The sequence below is a fragment of the Dromiciops gliroides genome, chromosome 1 (assembly GCF_019393635.1).
Source record: "Dromiciops gliroides isolate mDroGli1 chromosome 1, mDroGli1.pri, whole genome shotgun sequence".
Classification (NCBI taxonomy): domain Eukaryota; kingdom Metazoa; phylum Chordata; class Mammalia; order Microbiotheria; family Microbiotheriidae; genus Dromiciops; species Dromiciops gliroides.
Window position 1 is genome coordinate 224,386,492 of NC_057861.1, and position 20,408 is coordinate 224,406,899.

General features: G+C 38.5%; 1 protein-coding gene across 1 annotated transcript in view; it reads right to left on the reverse strand.

Annotated features, from left to right (window-relative positions):
• Window positions 1-20,408, reverse strand: part of MTCL1 (microtubule crosslinking factor 1) — a 167,925-nt gene that overhangs the window by 40,273 nt on the left and 107,244 nt on the right. Inside the window, 3 exon segments of the mRNA XM_043979597.1 lie at window positions 11,474-11,650; window positions 12,513-12,743; window positions 17,067-17,189. Coding sequence (XP_043835532.1) covers window positions 11,474-11,650; window positions 12,513-12,743; window positions 17,067-17,189 — 531 coding nt within the window.

The window sequence follows — 20,408 nt, forward strand, 5'->3', positions numbered from 1 at the left end:
TCTAAAATTGTGAAAGCAAGGCATCCATGTGAAAATCTAAATATAGATGTATGGATGTGAAAGAATCTAAAAGGACTATGCCAGTGAGGAAGAAGTCAGGAGTTCCAAGCTTCTGGAGAAGTTGGACTGCCACTACCCCACTAAGCAGTCGTCCTAAATGTAGGAGTGTGAGATTTAAAATTGGATATTAGATCATAAATCTCCCCTACTTAACTTTTCCCTTAATTTATCTCCCAGACTAGTAAATGGAAGAAGCTTCTGGTTTTCTAGATAGAGCCTTTATTGTATATAAGGTGTTGTTGATTAGAAGGATAGGAAAATAGAAATACAGTACAAATCGTCTTAAATCTAGGCTTAGTCTATATTCCTTATAAAAACTCACCAAACCGAAAAGGCCACCTTTGGAGAGAGGGAGACCGTCTGTGCCGCGCCGCCAGGAGTCCCGCCAAGCAGGCAAAAAGGGCTACCCTCGTTCTCTCCACCCCGGAAGTCAAAAACCCGGCAGGCAGTCTGACATGCGCAGCAGGCGGACTGTTCATCTCCTCCCCAAAAGGGTGGTCCTTGAAAAACTGGCGTCTTTCAGTTATCCTAACCGACTGTTAAAAACTTTCATATTTTACCACAGGAGGAAGCCCTGAAATGTGTGCTGGGGGTTAAAGGCACACATATAGACTAGGACCACAAGATCCAAATGGCTCTTGAGTGGCCATGTGGTTACATTAGGCAGGATCAGTGTGCTTTCTTGGATGATAAATGAGTTTATGGGCTAAATTTCAGCATGTGAAAGGCTGTACCCATTCTTTTGGGATAGGAACCAAACTTTTGATTTCAGAGAGGGAATTCCTAGGCTAGGAAATGGCCTCTGCCAAAACAAGTCAGCACATTTTCTTCAATTTATAGGCTTGCTCAGAGCACTGAAAGGTTAAGTAACTTTCCCAGGGTCATACAAGCAGAAGCAGGACTTATTGGTAACCATTCCACAGACAGAGACTGTAAGTTTTCCTTATGAAAAGCCTATGTCCTTAGATGAAATATGAAGTCAGGCCCTAATGACAACAGCAGTAGAACTTAGCCGGATGGTAGGATTTCTACATTACAAGGCGATGAGGTGGTACAGTGGATAGAGTGCTAGACCTAAAAGCAAGTTATTTAACTGCTACCTGCCTCAGTTTCCTCATCCGTAAGACAGGGGTAATAATGGAATCTATGTTCCAGGCTTGGAAGACAAAATTAGATAATACTTACAAAGTGCTCTGTAAACCTTAAGGCACCACATAAATGCTAGTTGTTATTGTGGTCCTTTGGCTGAAGAGTAAGTACTTCTTGGTATTATATACATGGTATTAATTGGAATGGTGTCTTAGTCTTCTGATGCACTTTAAGGCTTGGGCAATCAACTTATGCACTGCCTTCTGTCTAATATTAATCATAACATTAATCATAGCACAAAACAAGTGTTTAATCGAGCCCCTGTGTAGGCTATAATGGGAACAAAATATTGCCTCCTCTCTGCAAGAGGGGTTAGTTATTATTAGTTATGGTTTGTAGCATTTGGTCTAGAAGGAAGCCACAGTACAAAATGTAGGCTGATTTTGCATTGCTAGACCCAGGGAAGAAAGGAAGGTCTTCAGGTTTTCATGTCCTTTCTCTTCCAGATTTGCTTTCTGTCCTTAGTAAAGCCACAAACCAGTTCTTTAGCCTCTCATTTGTTTTCCCATTTCCCCTAACATGAAGATAATGATAAGAATCACCTCTCAGTAAAACCAAGCAAACACAATCAATTATATCTCTTCCCTCTTCTACATAACATTTATTGGATCATAATACACATGCTCTGTAACAATGGTGGCATCCCTGAGTCAACTCTACATGCTATTAAAAATTTTGTTGTGTTATAATTTGTATTTTTTGAAACTTTCTCAAGGAAGCAACATGGTGGTATAATGGATGGAGGGCCCTGGAATCTGGAAGACCACTTGGGTTCCAGTCCTGCCTCTGACAAATACCTTCTGTGTGACCATGAAGAAGTCACTTAACTTTTTCATGCTCTAGATAACTTTCTGAAGATATAAGGAGAATTACCAATCTGTGCTGGTAGAAAGAATTTTCACAAAGGGAAAATCTACACCAATGAAAACACAAGATCAGATCAAAAAGATCAAATGCTTTGAAATTGAGTTTCTTTTTGTTCCATAACTTTCTTAAGTTCCTACAACCATTTCAGGCTATGTCTCCATGGACTTTCTCAAGGACAGTTTCATTTCCAATGCCATTCTTTTATCTCTTCACAGATCAAAGGTGGACAAGCTTTCCATCAAAGAAATGAATAAAAGTTTCAACTGTTTTGGCTTCCTCAAAAAGAGTGCTTGGAATTTTGTCCTATCCCATTCATGGGTCATTTCTTGAGTAGAGCTCAAAGTAATTACAACAATGACATCCTCAACTTGACTGATAGTCATGCTAAACTGTCTTTTTTATTTATTTATATATTTTTAAACTGTCTTACCAGTCTCAGAGCAGTTGAATGGGATCATCTGACTACTGAAACATGCAATAGATATCATGTGTCTGAAGAAGGAAAAGTGGATGAGAAGGTCTCTAATGAACTGATATTTCTGTGGTGCAATTGAAAGCTATTCTTCAATATCGTACTTTTCTAATGGCAATTTTTTTCCTAGTAAAATAGGAGGCAAGGTTCTCAACTAAAAGAGGCTGGGGTAATAGAAAAGAGGTTTGAGGAGGGATAAAAGATTTGGAAAAACCACTGTGGTGAGTGGGATAGTGAGTCAATCAGGGAAGTATAAAAAAATTGCCTTGCTACAAATTTGTAGTGGACCTGGTCTAGCCTGGTTTGTCATTTTCCCCACCTTCTTTTAACAGCACATGAATGGGAGCAAAGTGGGAATAATCCAAGACTGAGGCTTATTGTCAGGGCAAGATTGGGGGAAGGAACTTGAATAGGAGGATTATGACACACACTTTTAGCATATATTCTGCTTCTTAATATTGATAATCACGGGGTTGAACAAAATTAACTCTGTTGCTACCTATTTCAAGGAATCTTTTATGATTTTGACATCTGCATGCGAGGCACCTTGTTGTAGGAGAACCTTTAAGGTAGCCTTTTGCTCTACCAAATCAAATGCTTTTTAAATAGTCAATAAAAATAAACGCATAAAACAAAAAACAAATGAAAAAGATCATTCCTGCCTAAAGATGATAATTAGTTAATATGTATAATACATGAGCCAAATTGGCATCATATAATTTGGTTGTAGTGCAATTGGCAATATGGGGGTTGACTTTAAAGCCACAATGGATACATAGCCCTACTGTTAGCTACAGATTCAATAAAAGGCAATTGCAACATTCAAGTTATGTGATATTTTTCTACTAACTCAGCTTATAATGTATAAAGCCAATGTGTTTTTGAGCATGCAGAGTCTAGGTACTCTGCATCTATTTCCTATTTGATGTAAAGCGGGGGTGGGGAAGCTAATGTTTTGTCCAAACTAATCCAAGGCAATCTCCTGCAGTGTTCATTAAAAATATCTGCTCTATCGGCAGGGGAGCTGAGACATGATTAGTTGCCATGGCTCGGGTTCTTAAGTGAGATTAACTTGAAGTGCAGCATGAGAATACCACATAACATCTATTAAGAATTAGCATTTTACTGTCCTTCTTACCATTGCTGCCACTTTAATTGAGATTAATCACAGAAGGAATGATTGTTTCCTTATCATTTATTTTCTTTGCAGACTCTTCAGCAGCAAAAAAAAGACACTGTGAAGGCTGGATATGAAAACCCAATATATGATGGAGGTTTACTGAGGTGGCATATCCATGTACAAGTTAGCATATGAGGTGAATGCAATTATGCAATTATGAGTTCAGCACCTCAATATGCTACCATAAAATATCTCTGACTGAGAGTTTTCTGAAGGAAATGGATGAAAACTGAAGAGTTATAGGCACCAAATAATGAAAATAAACATTGACTCACCAGTCTAATAGCTACAAGAAATCAGGGCAAGACTGGTGCAAATCAGATAGTGGAAAATAAGTTTTTATTTTTGTTTAAAAACCTTATTCTGAATTTCCAAGGCTTTAACAATGTAATTTTGAGGGAAGGGGGCATGATCACTTTAACAAAAGTCTGGAGAGAAAGTCTATAAAGGTGCAGGGAAGTTAAGGCACTATATGATGGGAAAACTTAAATATCATGTGCAAATTAGTAAAAATTAGACTCTAGCTTCAAGGATCAAAGGGTTAAGATTAAGGACAGCAGGCAGGTGGTGAAACTCTTTTCCAACTGGATAAAGGCAAGCACAAGGATTCATAATGCTGACGTGAAAATATAGTGGCTTTAGTTTAAAAATTGGCTCAAAGAATTTTTTTTCCTCTTTAGGCTTTTGTCAAACCACATGAAGCAGGAAAGGACTTACTTGAGAAAAGATAAAGAGACATTGTATAGTTAGATAACCAAAATACTGAGTGACAACTGAAAGACTCTCTCAAGGAGATAAAATCTGAAGGAAAAGCATCAGGAGTTTGATATGTGGTGGAGAACTTATTGCAAGTCCCAGAATTATAGACAAACTTTGGACAAACCAAGAAAGGATGAACATAGACTAGATAAGTAAACCCACTTCTGTTTGGGAATAGATTTGGGATTATTCTAAATAATGATTAGCTACAGACAAAGGTAAGTAAGAAAGGTGCCTGTGCTTCAGATGTTTGTATTTCTTGAAATCTTGTGCATAACAGTCACTACAATTAGGAAGGTGAGAAAGCCCAAAAGCCAGTACATCTAGAAAACATGTGATCTCCTTGCCATGTGAAGAGACAGGGAAGCCAATGGCCACACTAGCTGAAGAGTATAGCTTCATTTATAAAACATTACAAAGAAAGATGATGTATGATTATGAACAGTATTGTCTCACACAACAGTGAAAAAACCCAGTTGAGCAGCAAAAAAAGCTTATAAAGAGCTTGAAATGGGATACCAGGTAAAACAAATCATCTGAAAAGCATTTAAAGATGAGTTGGGGAAAAATATAAGAAAAAGGTGTGATATGAAACAGCTTTTTAAACATTTCCACTGCAAGCTATTTTCATCATTGACATTATTGAAAACACTGCCCTTGGTTTTCACCATTTCAGTACCTGATGTAAGGAGCTGGCAAGAGTATTTAAGAAGATCCAGTCAGGAAAGAGGGCTGGAATGAATGGTTGAAATAGAATGTATGTATGAATGTATGTATGAAAAGCACTTTATAAACATCATCTGGTTTTATCCTCACTATAACCCTAGGAGGTACCATTATTATCCACACTTTACAGGTGAGAAAACTGAGGCACACAGAAATTAAGTGACTTGGCCAGAGTCACACAGCTAGTAAAAGTAGCTGAGATCTATTTAAATGAAACTCAAACCTCTATTCACTGCACCACATGGCTGCCTACATACCAAACACTATATTAAGTGCTGGGGATATAAAAATAAAAATGAACATTTGGAACTAGCCAAATACATACAGGAGAAATCTGTACTGAGTTTGAGAGTGACAGTGATTTAATTTTAAAGGTGCCCAAGAATCAGTTTTCAGAGAAAGAAACATTGAAAGAAAGATGAAAAGAACGTATAGATCATGTATAGTACCATTAGCAATAAAAGGCAAACAAGGGGACAATAATGATTATGAACTCACATATTTATAAAATTTCTGAGAATTGTCTTTACATATATTTATGATATTCTTGATGAAAGCATTAAAAGAAGATGTCTAGGTTATCACAGATGGTTTTCTTTAGGCAACCACATCTTTATCTGTATAAACGACTGAGAGGCATAAAGTACAGACATCCACACTTGAAAAATAAAGTGGATGAGGAACAAAAAGCAACTGGATTATGACATGCAGCTAGATGGATAACCAATTGAGTTAATCCATCAGTACACACACACACACACACACACACACACACACACACACACCTTAAACATGGTATTTTTTCAATTAGTTAAGCATATCTACAGGAATAGGGACAGCTGGTGGCACTGTAGTTAGAGAGCCAGGCATGGAGTTCAAATCTGACCTCAAACATTTACTAGCTGTGTGAACCTCTGTGACCCTAGTTTCTTCATCTGTAAAATGAGCTGGAAGAGGAAATGGCAAATCACTCCAGCATCTTTGCCCCAAATGGGATCATGGAAAGTGAGACATGATTTAAAACAATAGCATCTACAGGATACAACATCTAGCCATTCAGACTACAAGTTATTACCATTTATCTGGCACCATGGTTCCTAAATTTCAGGAACAATACTTCATAGGGGTAATGAGTGAGTGAATGAATGGCCAAGCCTTTAAAAGAGATGCCAAATAACTTACTAAGAATTATAAAATACTTTTATCTCCTTTTTCTAATCTCTTTTGTTTTTTTTTTTTAGTGAGGCAATTGGGGTTAAGTGACTTGCCCAGGGTCACACAGCCAGTAAGTGTCAAGTGTCTGAGGCCAGATTTGAATTCAGGAACTCCTGAATCCAGGGTCAGTGCTTTATCCACTGCACCACCTAGCAGCCCCGTGGTTTACTATGAAGTGATATTGCTGAAGAAACTTGTCTGTCTGCTTAAGACATGTACTCATATTTGGAATGGAAATAGAATGGAAAAGCATTTTTAAGCACCTACTATGTGCTAAGCAATGTCCTAAGCACTAAACTATTTATATAACCTATTGCAATGGGAAATAGTAGTAGGAAGCAGTAATGAGGTGGCACAGGGAGACAGAATAATAGGATCAAAAGATTAGGGATTGGGGGGGGGCAGCTAGGTGGTGTAGTGGATAGAGCACTGGCCCTGGAGTCAGGCGTACCTGAGTTCAAATCTGGCCTCAGACACCTAACACTTACTAGCTGTGTGACCCTGGGCAAGTCACTTAACCCCAATTGCCTCACTAAAAAAAAAAAAAAGATTAGGGATTGGAAGCAATCTTAGGGATCTACTGCTTCAAACTCAATATTTTATAGATGAGGAAACTGTATGTAAAATGTAAGATGTAAAATGACTTGCCTCAAGCTACAAAGGTACTCAATAGGCAGAGCTAGATTTCATTTAATAAGAAGGTAAAATTTTTTGACATATAATGGTTACTGAAAACTACTTCCAAGGCTGCCTTAATATAGATAGATTGACAGGACTTTTTATTATGTGCTTATGGTATCAGGTATATAGTAGTCATATATGTAAAATATGAAATTTCCAGCCTCCAAAGACATGACAAGATGCTGCCATCTCTTGTGTCCAACTGTGGGAAATCCAAAGTTGAGGCAAAACAAAGATCAAAGTCCAGATGCTGTGGATGCTCAATGCCATTTCACTATTCTGCATATCATTTTGACTGTTTTTGCAGTTATTATGGCCAAAGGTCCATATCTGCCCATAAACTTTAAACTTTCTACTGAACACAATTTCTCTGCCTAAATGTTCCTTGGCTAATAATAGTACTCATCTGAGCAAGAGACAAGCCTCATAGCTGAGAATGATCCCATGCAAACAGCTGTCGCTTACAGTAGATTTCATATGTCTATTTCCCTCAGAGACACATTAATGATGTCATGGACACATGAGCAGCTAAAGCAATCTCACCTCTGGTTTAGATGACACTACCATAAGCCTTAATTATTAAAATCCAAGTTGTACTCAAAGGATCTCACCCTACTGAACATACTTGCATCTTCCTCACACAGTATGTGCAGCAGACCCACATAAGTCTGCCTATTCAGAGGAAAAGGGATTATTTGGATCCAGGGGCAGGAAGATGAGGGGGTTATTAAACATGCTGTTTTGGTGAAGTTATTACTGCACAATTTTTTTTGTGTCTCTCTACTCCATTTTTATGGCTATTGTGTGGAATGCTAAGCTGATTTATTTCTCTATTTTTTCTCACCAAACAGATCTGAATGTGCCTCCAGAGGAGCAACCATCACATTCTTAAATGCAGCCAGCATTAGCAATAATTTTAAAAAATGCTACTTGGGCTAACGAACCCATCATTGAGAGACCTTTACATTTCATCAGATCACCAAAATGAGAAAAGAAAAAGAAAAAATGGAAATTATCAGCAGATATTAAAATATTGCTATCAAATAGAATAACACATTATCGCCTAACTAGATCATTGCTGGAAAAAATCATTTCCTGACTGAAAACCTCCCCAAGGATATCAATATTGTGACATATTTTCTATTTTGTGTCCATATTATTTTACCTTTTAGGCAAGTGTTTTATTTGAGTCAAACAATTTTGGTATTAAACTCAGCTGATTATTTATAGAAAACAGCTATTGTGTTGTAGAAAATGGATTTCTCATGGAAGGGGGAAAGGGACCCACATGTACAAAAATATTTATAGCTGCTCTTTACGTGGTAGCAAGGAATTGGAAGTTGAGGGGGTGCCCATCAATTGGGGAATGGCTGGACAAGTTGTGGTATATGAATACAATGGAATACTATTGTGCTGTAAGAAATGATGAGCAGGAAGAGTTCAGAGAAACCTGGAGGGTCTTACGTGAGCTGATGATGAGTGAGATGAGCAGAACCAGAAGAACATTGTACACAGTATCATCAACATTGAGTGTTGACCTACTGTGATGGACTATATTCTTCTCACCAATGCAATGGTACAGAAGAGTTCCAGGGAACTCATGATAGAAGAGGATCTCCAAATCCAAGAAAAAAAAGAAAGAAAGAACTGTGGAGTATAGATGCTGATTGAACCATATTATTTCTTTTGTTTTGGGTGCTGTTGTTTTTTTTTTTCTATTTTGAGGTTTTGCATCACTGCTCTGATTCTTTCTCTTGTAACAGGATTAATGCAGAAATAGGATTAATGTTATTATGTGTATATATATGTGTGTGTATATATATATCTATATGTATAGATATATATAGATATAACCTATATCAGATTACCTGCTGTCTAGGGGAGGGGGGAGGGAGGGGAGGGAGGGAGGGAGAAAAATCTGAAATTGTAAAGCATGTATAAACAAAAGTTGAGAACTATCTTTACATGTAACGGAAAAAATAAACTATCTCATAATGTAAAAAAAAAAAAAAAAAAAAAAAAAAAGAAAATGGATTTCTGGAGTGGGGGAGGGAAAAGCATTTGGGAGGCAAATAAGCCAAACAAAAATGTACTTCTTTATTGGGGCCAAGAATCTTGCCTTTCCCCCCACTCCTCAACTGGCAAGAAATCAAGTGTCTGATGGCAAACTCCTTATTCCCTTAACTTGAGGAGGTTCCCTGCTGAGTGGGGGCCGGAGTTAGTAGCAGCTGTTACAGTGTCATACATACAGGGAGTGCCCAGTAAATCTTGGAAACGGTGGAGTTGGACTCAGGCCCAAGGTGACCACATCCATCAATATTCACTCAGCCCAGCCCAGCCCAGCCCAGCTCAGCCCAGCTCAGAACACAGAGATCTCTAGTCTCTGGATAAATTGAAACTTTGTTGGGCCTATTGAGAAGCAAACTATGAAAATAGACACAAAGAAGACAAGAAAGTGAAAGACCCTCTTAAAGGGTCAGTATTGGGGAACAACCAGTTTCACTTTGAATACTTGAGGTGTCTTCTAGATACTACATTTATATTCCAGGATCCATGAAGTACCAGTGGTGCAATTGAGAGTATTAATTTGGGACGGCTGTGTTATATTTTTATGGTGTTTGGTAGCATTGGTAATTATTTTGAAATTACAAAAATTAAAATCACAGTTCTTTATGCTGGCTTTAATGAAAACCAATGCCTCACATCAAAGGTTTGTATTTTTGGCACAACTTTTCAGATGGCCCAAAGGGAAACCTGAAGTCATTTTTTTTCTTTTTACATGTTTGGGCTTATTTTTTCTTTCTGTGTCTCCCCTCCCCGCTCCCCCCCCCCCCAATTTGGTCAGGATCCCAGGCAATGGTGCTGTTAATTCTAAGTCAGATGGTTATCAGATGCTGGGGATATGTATGTCTGCCAAGTGCCATCTCCAAAAGTGAAATTCACACTCTCCAGCTTGCCAAAATGACAGACCAGTGTGATCCCCTGACTATCCATTAGTAGCACATGTGCCCTAAATTATTTTTTTCCAGTAGCGGTGATAACTTTGCACATTGGGCAATCCATACTCTTTACACAGATTCCCTTGAGAACAAGAGCACACATTTCTAAAGCAGCTGGCCAGTTTAATGGAGGGAGTATGTGACTAGGGAAGCCAAGCCATTTTACTGGGATCCAACCCATGTGATTGGCCTCAAAGAGTATGGAGGCAGCTAGGCGATATAAAGTGACTGAACCTGGAGTCAGGAAGGTCTGAATTCAAATCTGACCTCAGATACTTACTTGCTATGTGACCCTGGGCAAGTCACTTAACCTGCAGCTGTAAAATGAGGTTAATAATAGCACCTATCTCCCAGGGTTGTTGTGAGGATCAAATGAGATCTTATTTGTAAAAAGCATTTAGCACAGTGCCTGGAACATAATAGGCACTTTATAAATGCATATTTCCTTCCCTTATTTGCACCTCAAAGGCACCATGCTTTAAGTAAACAAACTAGCCCATACAAAGAAAGGGCAGTGATGACTATGTCATTCAGTATAAATTCTGTATAATAACAGGTCACTGTAAGAGTAGAGGCTTAAGGGGCAGCTAGGTGTCACAGTGGATAAAGCACTGGCCCTGGATTCAAGAGGATCTGAGTTCAAATGCAGCCTCAGACACTTGAAACTTACTAGCTGTGTGACCCTGGGCAAGTCACTGAACCCTCATTGCCCCACAAAAAGAAAGAAAGAAAGAAAGAAAGAAAGAAAGAAAGAAAGAAAGAAAGAAAGAAAGAAAGAAAGAAAGAAAGAAAGAAAGAAAGAGAGAGAGAGAGAAAGAGAGAGAGAGAGAAAGAAAGAAGTAAAGGCTTAAACTTGACCAAGCATGTTCCTTACAATGTCCCTGTGAGGCAGATGGTTTGAATATTATTACCTTCATTTGACAGACAAGCAAAGTGAGTCTCAGACAGGGTGTAACTTACCCAAGGTCACCCAGGAAATGCCATAATGGGGACTGAACACAAGTCTTCTAACAACTAGTCCAACATCAATGACACTTTTCCAGCTGCCCTCTCCCTCAATTTTCCAATGATTAAAGCCATCTTCATATGGAATGGACTGTGAACCTGATAACCAGAGGTATTCAAACAGAGGCTGGATGTTCACTTTCAGGGATGCTAGAGGGAACGTTCATCTATCAAGCAGTTGAACTGGATGAGTTTTTCACACTCTAGGATTCTATTGTTTTACTATTCAAGGAAGTCATGTTATAAGCAGATGGCATGATACTGACTTGTCATTGGAGCACTTTAAATAAAATGATGAGGCTTCAGAATGGGAGAACAACCCTCGATGTTAGAGTTAAAAGTACTTGGTGCCCACGGTACCTGCTTCTGGTGCTGAATTATCTCCGCAGTTTGTAGCTCCGGCTCATCGTCATCAATTTCCATGCTGGAATGTTGGGAATAATACTCCATTGGGGACCCAATGCCTCTCTCTTCATCATCCTCATCTTTTTGTTCAGAATGAACTCCAAGTCCTGGTACAGTCTCAGGATGCTCCATCTAAAAGTAACACTACATTATACCCACAGTGCCCACTTTTAACGAGCCTTCCCATGGCCCCTGTTTTTCTACAGCACATCTTTGATTTGAGGGGGCCAATTTCCCACTTTGAAAATTAAAGTCTTTGGCTACTCGGGCCTCCATTTGGTAACACATATCCTAGAGATTAGCATTTGCATCAGAGAGCAGGCAGGGTTAGTGATAGAAAAGCCTCTATAATCAGTCAACTTCTTTCTGCCACAGAATTAGAATTACTTGAAAAAAATATAAGATGAAGAGGTTTACTGGTTAACATGACTTTTTTGGATAATCTGTAGGTTTTTAAGTATCCATAAGAATCTATGCCCCTGATGCCTGAAAACAGAGTTGGTTGAATTCATTTTTTAAAATATAATTTTCTTAAATTCTAGGAGGAAAGGGAGCCACCTTCTCTCTCTCTTCTGCCTGCATTATTTTCTGATGCTACATAGGCTTTTCATCACAATATTCATACAGAACCCCCATAGGGAACAAAATAACAACAGAAGAACAAAAAAGGCCAAACCCATCCCATGCAATGCCTCTGAAAAAAGGTGATAAGGTTCATTTTCAGGGGAACAGGCTGGGTGACTTGTTAGGTTCTTACCAGTTTCAATATCATAGTATATGAGCGGTATAAAGGGATTCAGGTTGAGAATTATAATTTCAATTTCTTCCCATTAGATACTGCCTTTATGAGTCTCAGGACCCAGGGCCAGGGTCTGGAGTGTCCCCTTCCCCCTCCCCCATTGTGCCAAGGGCTCTTTCAGCATTCCTGGCCCCTGGAGGTGACCTGCCTGACTCAGATGCTGCCATTTTACTTAAGTGAGAGAGGAGTGAGTACCTCCATGAAATCCTCTGTTTCCTCTTCCCCTTTCTTGCCCCGCCTCCAGTGTTTCAGAAGCCATTTGAGTTTGACATAGAAGAGGAAAGTGTTCTGCCTGAAGTGACGGAGATCCTGCTGCAACAAGTTCTTCTCTTCCTCCCATGTCCTCTGCTCCAGGGTGTTCTGCAAGGACAGGCTCTGGACTTCTAGCTCCTTCCGGCGCAAGGCATACAGGTGCTCCTGCTCCATCTTGAACAATATAAAAGACAGAGTATGGGAAGACCACATGTCCTGGAGGGAACACAATTTTGCCCAAACAGACCTAACTCAAACCAAAGTGCAATTTCTGTCCTGATACCTGACAAAGGTGCTATTTTCCCAGAGCATTGAAACACAGAAGAATCTTGATTCAAATAAATCTGACAAGAAACCAGTTATATTTCCTGAGTTTCCTGAACCATCAGGTTAAGTACCATTCAAACATAAAGCAATGATATTAGTATTCCTCAGATCCCTTCAGAATGTTCTCTAAGACTTCCAAACCTTACCAGGGCAAATATTCTCTGATCATATCATCTGGGGTTGCCTAAAATGTCAAGCTGTGACATCCAAGTGTGTAAAGGTACAATGCAGGCCCTAACAATCCTATGATAGAAGACTACGCCTTTATCTGTGTGTTCTTCCTAACCTCCCACCCAGGCCTGACTAGAGAGGAAACAACTCAAGCAAGCAATAATTTCTGTAGTTGCCTGTGTAGACAAAACTGCATATTTTAAAGTGATGGTGAATCTTTCTCTTTGTTGAATATACTCTTACAAAGAAAGCACAAAATTAAGTTACTTTGATAACCTGGTGCCATAAAAATTCCATCTTTACCATGAACTTCATATCAGCTTATGTCTTGGGGAAATAATTGTCCTACTCAGAATCAAAACATTTTCAATTTCTATATTAATCCTATATCTCTGACATTTAAATATCTGTGTAAGCTTTCTTTGCCTCCTTCTCCAAATCCCAATGGCTTAGACATGCATAGAATGGTGGACTGGATGTGCCAGCACACTGTGGGCTTGTGTTCTGTCAGGGCAAGGACCAATGGGAATGATCCTCCAGGAAGTGCTAGTACATCCAAGTCAAACTATATGTGTGACTTTCCTTTAAAAAGTATTTCTTGAGCTTCTGTTATATAATGGCACAACACAGCTAAGGATACAGATGGGAAGCCCCACTTTGTGTTTTTCACAAGAAAGATCAAGTTGATGCCTATGGATACCAGAATTTGCAACCCATAGTTAATGACTTGAGGGCATTTTAATCCATTGTACAGAAATATGCCTGGTCAGAATCCCAATCCAAGTATCCTTTTATAACTCTAAAACTAAGGAAATGGGGTTTTGGGAAAAAAAATAAAGGGTCTCAAGTTGTTTCTCTAAAGTGAATGTTGATGTGCCATAGGAAACTAGAACAGGTCATGAGACTTGGCTTCAAAGCCAAAGTAATCTCTAAAATGTGCCATTATATAAATGAACTTTTATATTTTGTCATGGTGTCCAGACAGGGCTATACAGTGGCATCTATAATAATGATGAGAATGTTGTACCATTTCCCCCAAATACTTCCAAATCTATTATCATAATGTTGGTTCTTACAAGCCAATATAAATAAGGAAGATTTTCTTCATCATCACATTCAACACCACAGAATGAGCCATGAAGTGCTAATTGGCTGTATTTTATTTGAATGAGAAACCTCCACCCTGAAGAATGGTGGAAGACTCTAATACCAGGTGTTGACTATTTTAAATTATGTCTAAATTACACCATGTTACTATTGGTTCATGGGCATAATTAGGAGACAGAGTGAATAGTTGCTTGCCCCCAGAGCAAGGGGTCCCATCTTTTTTTTTTTAATTTATAAAAAATTTTTATTTAAAAAATTTGGGGGGGGTCCCATCTTCTTTGACTAACTGATGCCATTACCCAACACCACCCTCTTGAAACCCCTTTGTTGGATTCCATAACATTACATTATCCCAGTCCTCCTCCTACTTCTTTCTGAAGATTCTATCTCTTTCATTGGCTTCTTGTCCTGTATGGGTTTGCTGATGAAAGGCCTCACAACTAGCTGTGGGTCTTTCCTAAAGCTCAGTCCTTGGATCTCTGTGGATCAAGGAACTCCCAACTTCTCACTCTGCACATAACATATCAACATCATAGTTAGTGGTCTGAGGATATTAACCCAGTGCTTCCTGTCTCATTCATCTTACTTTCCCCCTGTTCCACTGCTCAAGTCTAATACTGATGTGATGTATTCCATCAGAGTAAGAACCAATGGGAATGTTTCTGCAGGATGGGCTAGTACACCCAAGTCAAACTCTATGGTGACTTCCCTTTAAAAAGTATTTATTGAGCTTCTTTTATATAATGGCATAAGACAGCCAAGGATGCAGATGGGAAGCCCCATTTTGTCTTTTTCATAAGGAAGTTCAAGTTGATGCCTAGGGATACCAGAATATTGTAACTCACAGTTACAATAAAATGCTTGAGGGCATTTTAATCCATTGTACAGAAATATGCCTGGTCAGAATCCCAAGCCAATCGTGTAAAACACTATCGATAACCCCTTTTTACAACTATCTTGTTACTATACAGACAATAAGAATGTGGATACCAACAACAACAAAACAACTCCCCCAAACAACTCAAATTTTGATTTTCCAAATAACATGAAAGTCTTTATTTTTCTGGAATAAATGAAATGCAAACTCTGACCTTCGAGCAAACCACTTTAATATCCTATTACATTCATATATCACAATTTGTTTGGCTACTCCCCCAGTTGATGAGCATCCACTGTGCTTCCAGTTGTTTGCTACAACAAAAAGTGTGATTATAAACATTTGTAGATATGGGTTCTTTCCTTCTGGCTTTGACCTCTTAATATAAGCCTATTAGTGGTTCCACTGAGTTAATACAGGAGCAAACTATTCTAAGACAGGAGTATACCTATTGGTAAGGGTTATCAGAAAGATATGACAGTTTCTGCATCCTGATTTTCAACACATAAACTTGTAAGGACATAAGCAACTCCAAAAAGAAGGAGGATTAGGAATAATGGTAGCCAATCCCTGCAAATAAAGACAGAAGGGTTTTTGTGTGTGTGTGAGGCAATTGGGGTTAAGTAACTTGCCCAGGGTTACACAGCTAGTAAGTGTCAAGTGTCTGAGGCCGGATTTGAACTCAGGTCCTCCTGACTCCAGGGCTGGTGCTCTATCCACTGTGACACCTAGCTGCCCCAAAACAGTTTTTAAAGAAATCGAAAACACGATTTTACACATGATCTGTACAATTTAAAAGCTCATGAAATTGAGATCAGTTGTTTCTCAGGGATATTCCTATCATTAAGAATGTGTGTGAATCTTTTTTTTTTTCTTTTAAAGAGGTACGCTAAGCCCTACTCGTGTTTACAACTTAGATACAGGCCTGATGAGGATTGAATGTTCTGCAGGGACCTGTAGGCAAGGTTTGCCTTTTTATCTGTGACTCTCTTCCACCAAGAAACCTGGTAAAGGAGTCTAGGGATAAGGGATAATTAGCTGGTATTTGGCTTGTTCTGTACTAGCTAGAAGAATTAGGTAGGAGATAAGTTGCCTCATGATTATTTTTTGTGGATAATATTTCAGGGCAATGCTATCACTGCGGTTGGTGCCTTATCTGCTACAGACAGGACTAAGAACTGTACTCTGAAAAGATACAGAAATAATACCAATGGTTCACATTCAAATGGGTCCCCACCACCTTATTTTACTTGACTTTATTTATTGAAATTGTAGTGGTATGATTTTTGATCAAGCATTAGGAAAAATTTGTTGGTTCTAAGACTTACGAGATGCCAGAAAACAGTCCTAAAAAACAAGGTGCCCTCCTTTTGGGATAACAAATCCTACAGGGTTATTGCATGACCTTCTGATATCTTTTCTGGGCTTGGGAGTCTCTGATCTACTTTTATGCTGACCATGTTGGATTTTGGTTCTGATTTGGGGGGAAAAAAGAGTATACTTTTTTTTTTTTTTTGGCGGGGCAATGGGGGTTAAGTGACTTACCCAGGGTCACACAGCTAGTTAAGTGTCAAGTGTCTGAGGCCGGATTTGAATTCAGGTACTCCTGAATCCAGGGCCGGTGCTTTATCCACTGCGCCACCTAGCTGCCCCAAAGAGTATACTTTTAAAGAGAATTTGCAAAAGAAATCTTTTGTCAGATTATATGTCTCGATTTATGGTTTGGGAAATATGACCACTGCATCTTCCTTTAAGATGTAGTTCAGAAGATCATTAATCTAGGGCTAGGAGGGTTTTAAAAAGCCATTTAATATGACCTATTCACTTTAGGGAGGCCTACGGAACTAAGGTCACACTTGTAGCAAGTGTCAGAGGCAAGAATTGAATCCAGTTCCTCTGATTCCAGGCCCAGTGTCCTTTCCACTGTACCTCGTCATTGTTCCTGATGGGAAAGAATATTAGGGTTCAAGGTATGAAGACTCCAGAGAAATGAGCAGTACCAGTTAAGTCTTTACCTGGATGATCTTTGCTTTAAATTTTTCTTGATCCTCTTGATGAAGTCTGGTCTCCTGCTCAAGCTGAGCCTGAAGCTCCTGTATCGATACATTCTGGACAGGTAAGACAGGGGAATCCCTGAGCTGATCAGCAGGATAAAGGGACAGGTTTAGTAGAGAGGTGAATTCTGACTGAGGTGAAAAATGTGCGTGGGAAAGATGGACACAAATCACAGTCATGGGTGGTGAGGAGTAACACAGAGTATGCAAGCATGGGGTCTGTAGCAATGGAGTGAACAGGGCAGAATTTCCCGGCGAGGAAGAATAAAGCATCAGATCTTACCACATGCTTTTCAAAACTACCTGCATAATCAGCAAAGTCCACTATGGCAAAAGAAAACACCAAAACACACCCTTTTCAATGATGTCTATGAGAAGGTAGACAGGACGTTATGCTTTATTAAACAACTCAAAAACGGTTTTTTAATACAAAATCTTGTTCTATGCAGAAGTCCCTATGTACTACCATAACTGACATTTAGAAAAAGGCTTTAGGAAATCCAAGGCTCAGTCCTGGTGACTAAACCATATTTATTTCTTACTAATACTTGTCTTTTTGGTGAATATGTCTTTTAAAATCACATATCTCATTTGGCCCTGTCTTTTCATATGGGAGGCAGCCCGTGCCCATCAAAGAAAACGTGTTTTTTTCTTTGGACTTCAGTGTCATTTTGAATGTTCTTAATTTCCCATTTCGACTTAAGTTTTGTCAGAGACACTTCTAGAGGCATTCTATTTTGGTTAGAACAATCAGGAAGATCTGGGTTCAAATCCTATCTCTGACACTTACTAACAATGTGACCTATGGTCTCTGAGTGTGTTTCCTCTTCCATAAAGTGAGGATAGTAGTATTTCACTTGTCATAAGACCTAGATGAGATCTACATAAAATGGTTAGCAAGCTTTAAAGTTTGTTATAAATGTTAGTTATTATTATGTTGCTCAAGGCCCAAACACAGGACTTCATAAGGGGAATGTAACAATGAGTTAGCCAATTTGAGATTAGAGAAGGCTATGAAAAGGTATAAAAAAATCAAGATTGGCCATCTTTTATGTCCAAATGTAAGTGTCAAAGGGCCTATGGTTATAATTTAAAATGTCATATGTATTGAGAAATGAAAACAGTGACAACAAAATTTTAAAAATCTTAATATCATTCTGGTATGTTATCTGAGAAAATAATTCAATGAATGATTTGCTAAATGAAAATTAGAGTAAATCACTATAACAAAAATGTTTGCCCTTAAGTGTTGTTTGTTATCCTTTTGTGTGTGTGTGTGAGGCAATTGGGGTTAAGTGACTTGCCCAGGGTCACACAGCTAGTAAGTGTCAAGGGTCTGAGGCCAGATTTGAACTCAGGTCCTCCTGACTCCAGGGCTGGTGCTCTATCCACTGCGCCACCTAGATGCCCCGTTTATTATCTTTTTAACCAATTTATCTTCCAGTGAATGTGACAGGATCATACCTGTGAGGTGGTGTGCCCATGAGAACATTTTATTTGATCATTCTCTGATCTTTGAATAAGAGATTGTTATTATCACAAAAAGTTTAGATTCAGAAAAAGATTAACATCTTTCTCTATCCAGATACTCAGAAGTGTTATTCTTAAAGTTGTTTTTTAACTGGAGTGTTATTCTCATTGAATTTATCTCTATCAAACAGCATAGAATTGATAAGTGTAGAATTTAACATTTTAAAAATATCTTCTACCATCTTTAAATAAATCAGGTAACAAAACATGTGTACTATGTTGTGTGCTAACATGTCACTTTGGTGGCAAAAAATGGTTCCATATACAGTAGCTAGAAAAGCTGCTGGAAAACTATAAGTTTAATTTCTTACACTTCTTGACTAGGTTACTTAGTTTTGATCTAAACCTAGAGTATTTAATTTGAAAAAAATAATGCAAAAAAATTAACACTTTTACTTGAAACAAGGATATGTCCTGATTGCTGATCAATTTAACTTAAAATGGATGCATCTGTTTGAAAGAGCATCTGTGAAGGCCAGACATAATTTAGAGAAATGTGCTTGGGTTAGATCATCTGATACAATGACATTGTCTCCCATTTTGGGGGTTCAAGTTTTATCCTATGTTATTGGATCAGGTATATCGCAGTAGTAATAACTATATAAAATTATACTTCCTCTACAACAATTTTACTGTATATGGGATATTAAAGCAATCTGAGCAACTGTTCCCCAGTCAGTATGCCAAATGTCACTCCAGTGTTACATAAGATGAGATGCTCACAGATATAAAATACAAATACAACACAACACCAACTCATTCTCTGGCCACACAGCTACAGAACATTCACATGTATATGGAGGAACATGTAATATGTCTCATGCTTCCAGTTCCCTCCCTCCAACTCAAACAATTTCAATTATTATTCCCTTGGTCACTCACTTACCACAATTTTGAAGATTAGAAACCATTGCAAGATACTTTATTAGATACTACAATTTTAGAGCAAACCAGTTCAGTTTGCTCTCTTTCTCAGAACAAATTATTTAAACATTCACATCCTATGCTGTCAAAACTCATTCCTCAGTACATCATAGTCATCTTTACCTTTGTTAGTTGATTAAGAGCACATAGCTCTATTCCCACTCCACAGAGGGCCCATTGTGTTTCTTACTATGATTTATTTACCAGCCTCCCAAATATCCTCAAGACAGGTGGCATTAATTATTTACCACCTTTCCAATCTCTACATGCTTTGCATTGCAGCCATGCCCAATGAAGTGAATTACTATCACTATATCTGGTGATGAGTTCCATTTGGCCCGTGCAAATTTTGTAACCATCTCTTTCAAATGCAGTGGATAGTATCAGTGGGTGTGTATAAATGCATAGTATAAAAATCTATTCCTATTTCAAGTAATGTTTCTCGTTTCATGAAGGAAGGATTTCAGATGCTTTGTGGACTTTCATGATTGAAAGAATAAGAGAAGGGCTAGAGAAAAAAGCCTTGTGAGAATTCTGACCCTGAAACATGACCACTGCCTTTGCGCAATGACAGGACTCACTTATGTTTGAAATGTGACTGCTGCACATGGGTAGTGGCATCTCTTTCAGAACTATTTTTAAGGTACCCATCACATTCCAAAATACATATGATATGTACAGGAAAGAGTGAGCATCTCTCCTCACTTAATACATGTAAATCTTTCAGGCAACTTAATGAGTGCAACAGAAGCATGTCTAAGAGATGAATTTAACCCACAGCATGAGAAACATGCCAATGCCTAATGAGTTACATGGGCAGACACAAATATCTGCTATTATAAATTCTTG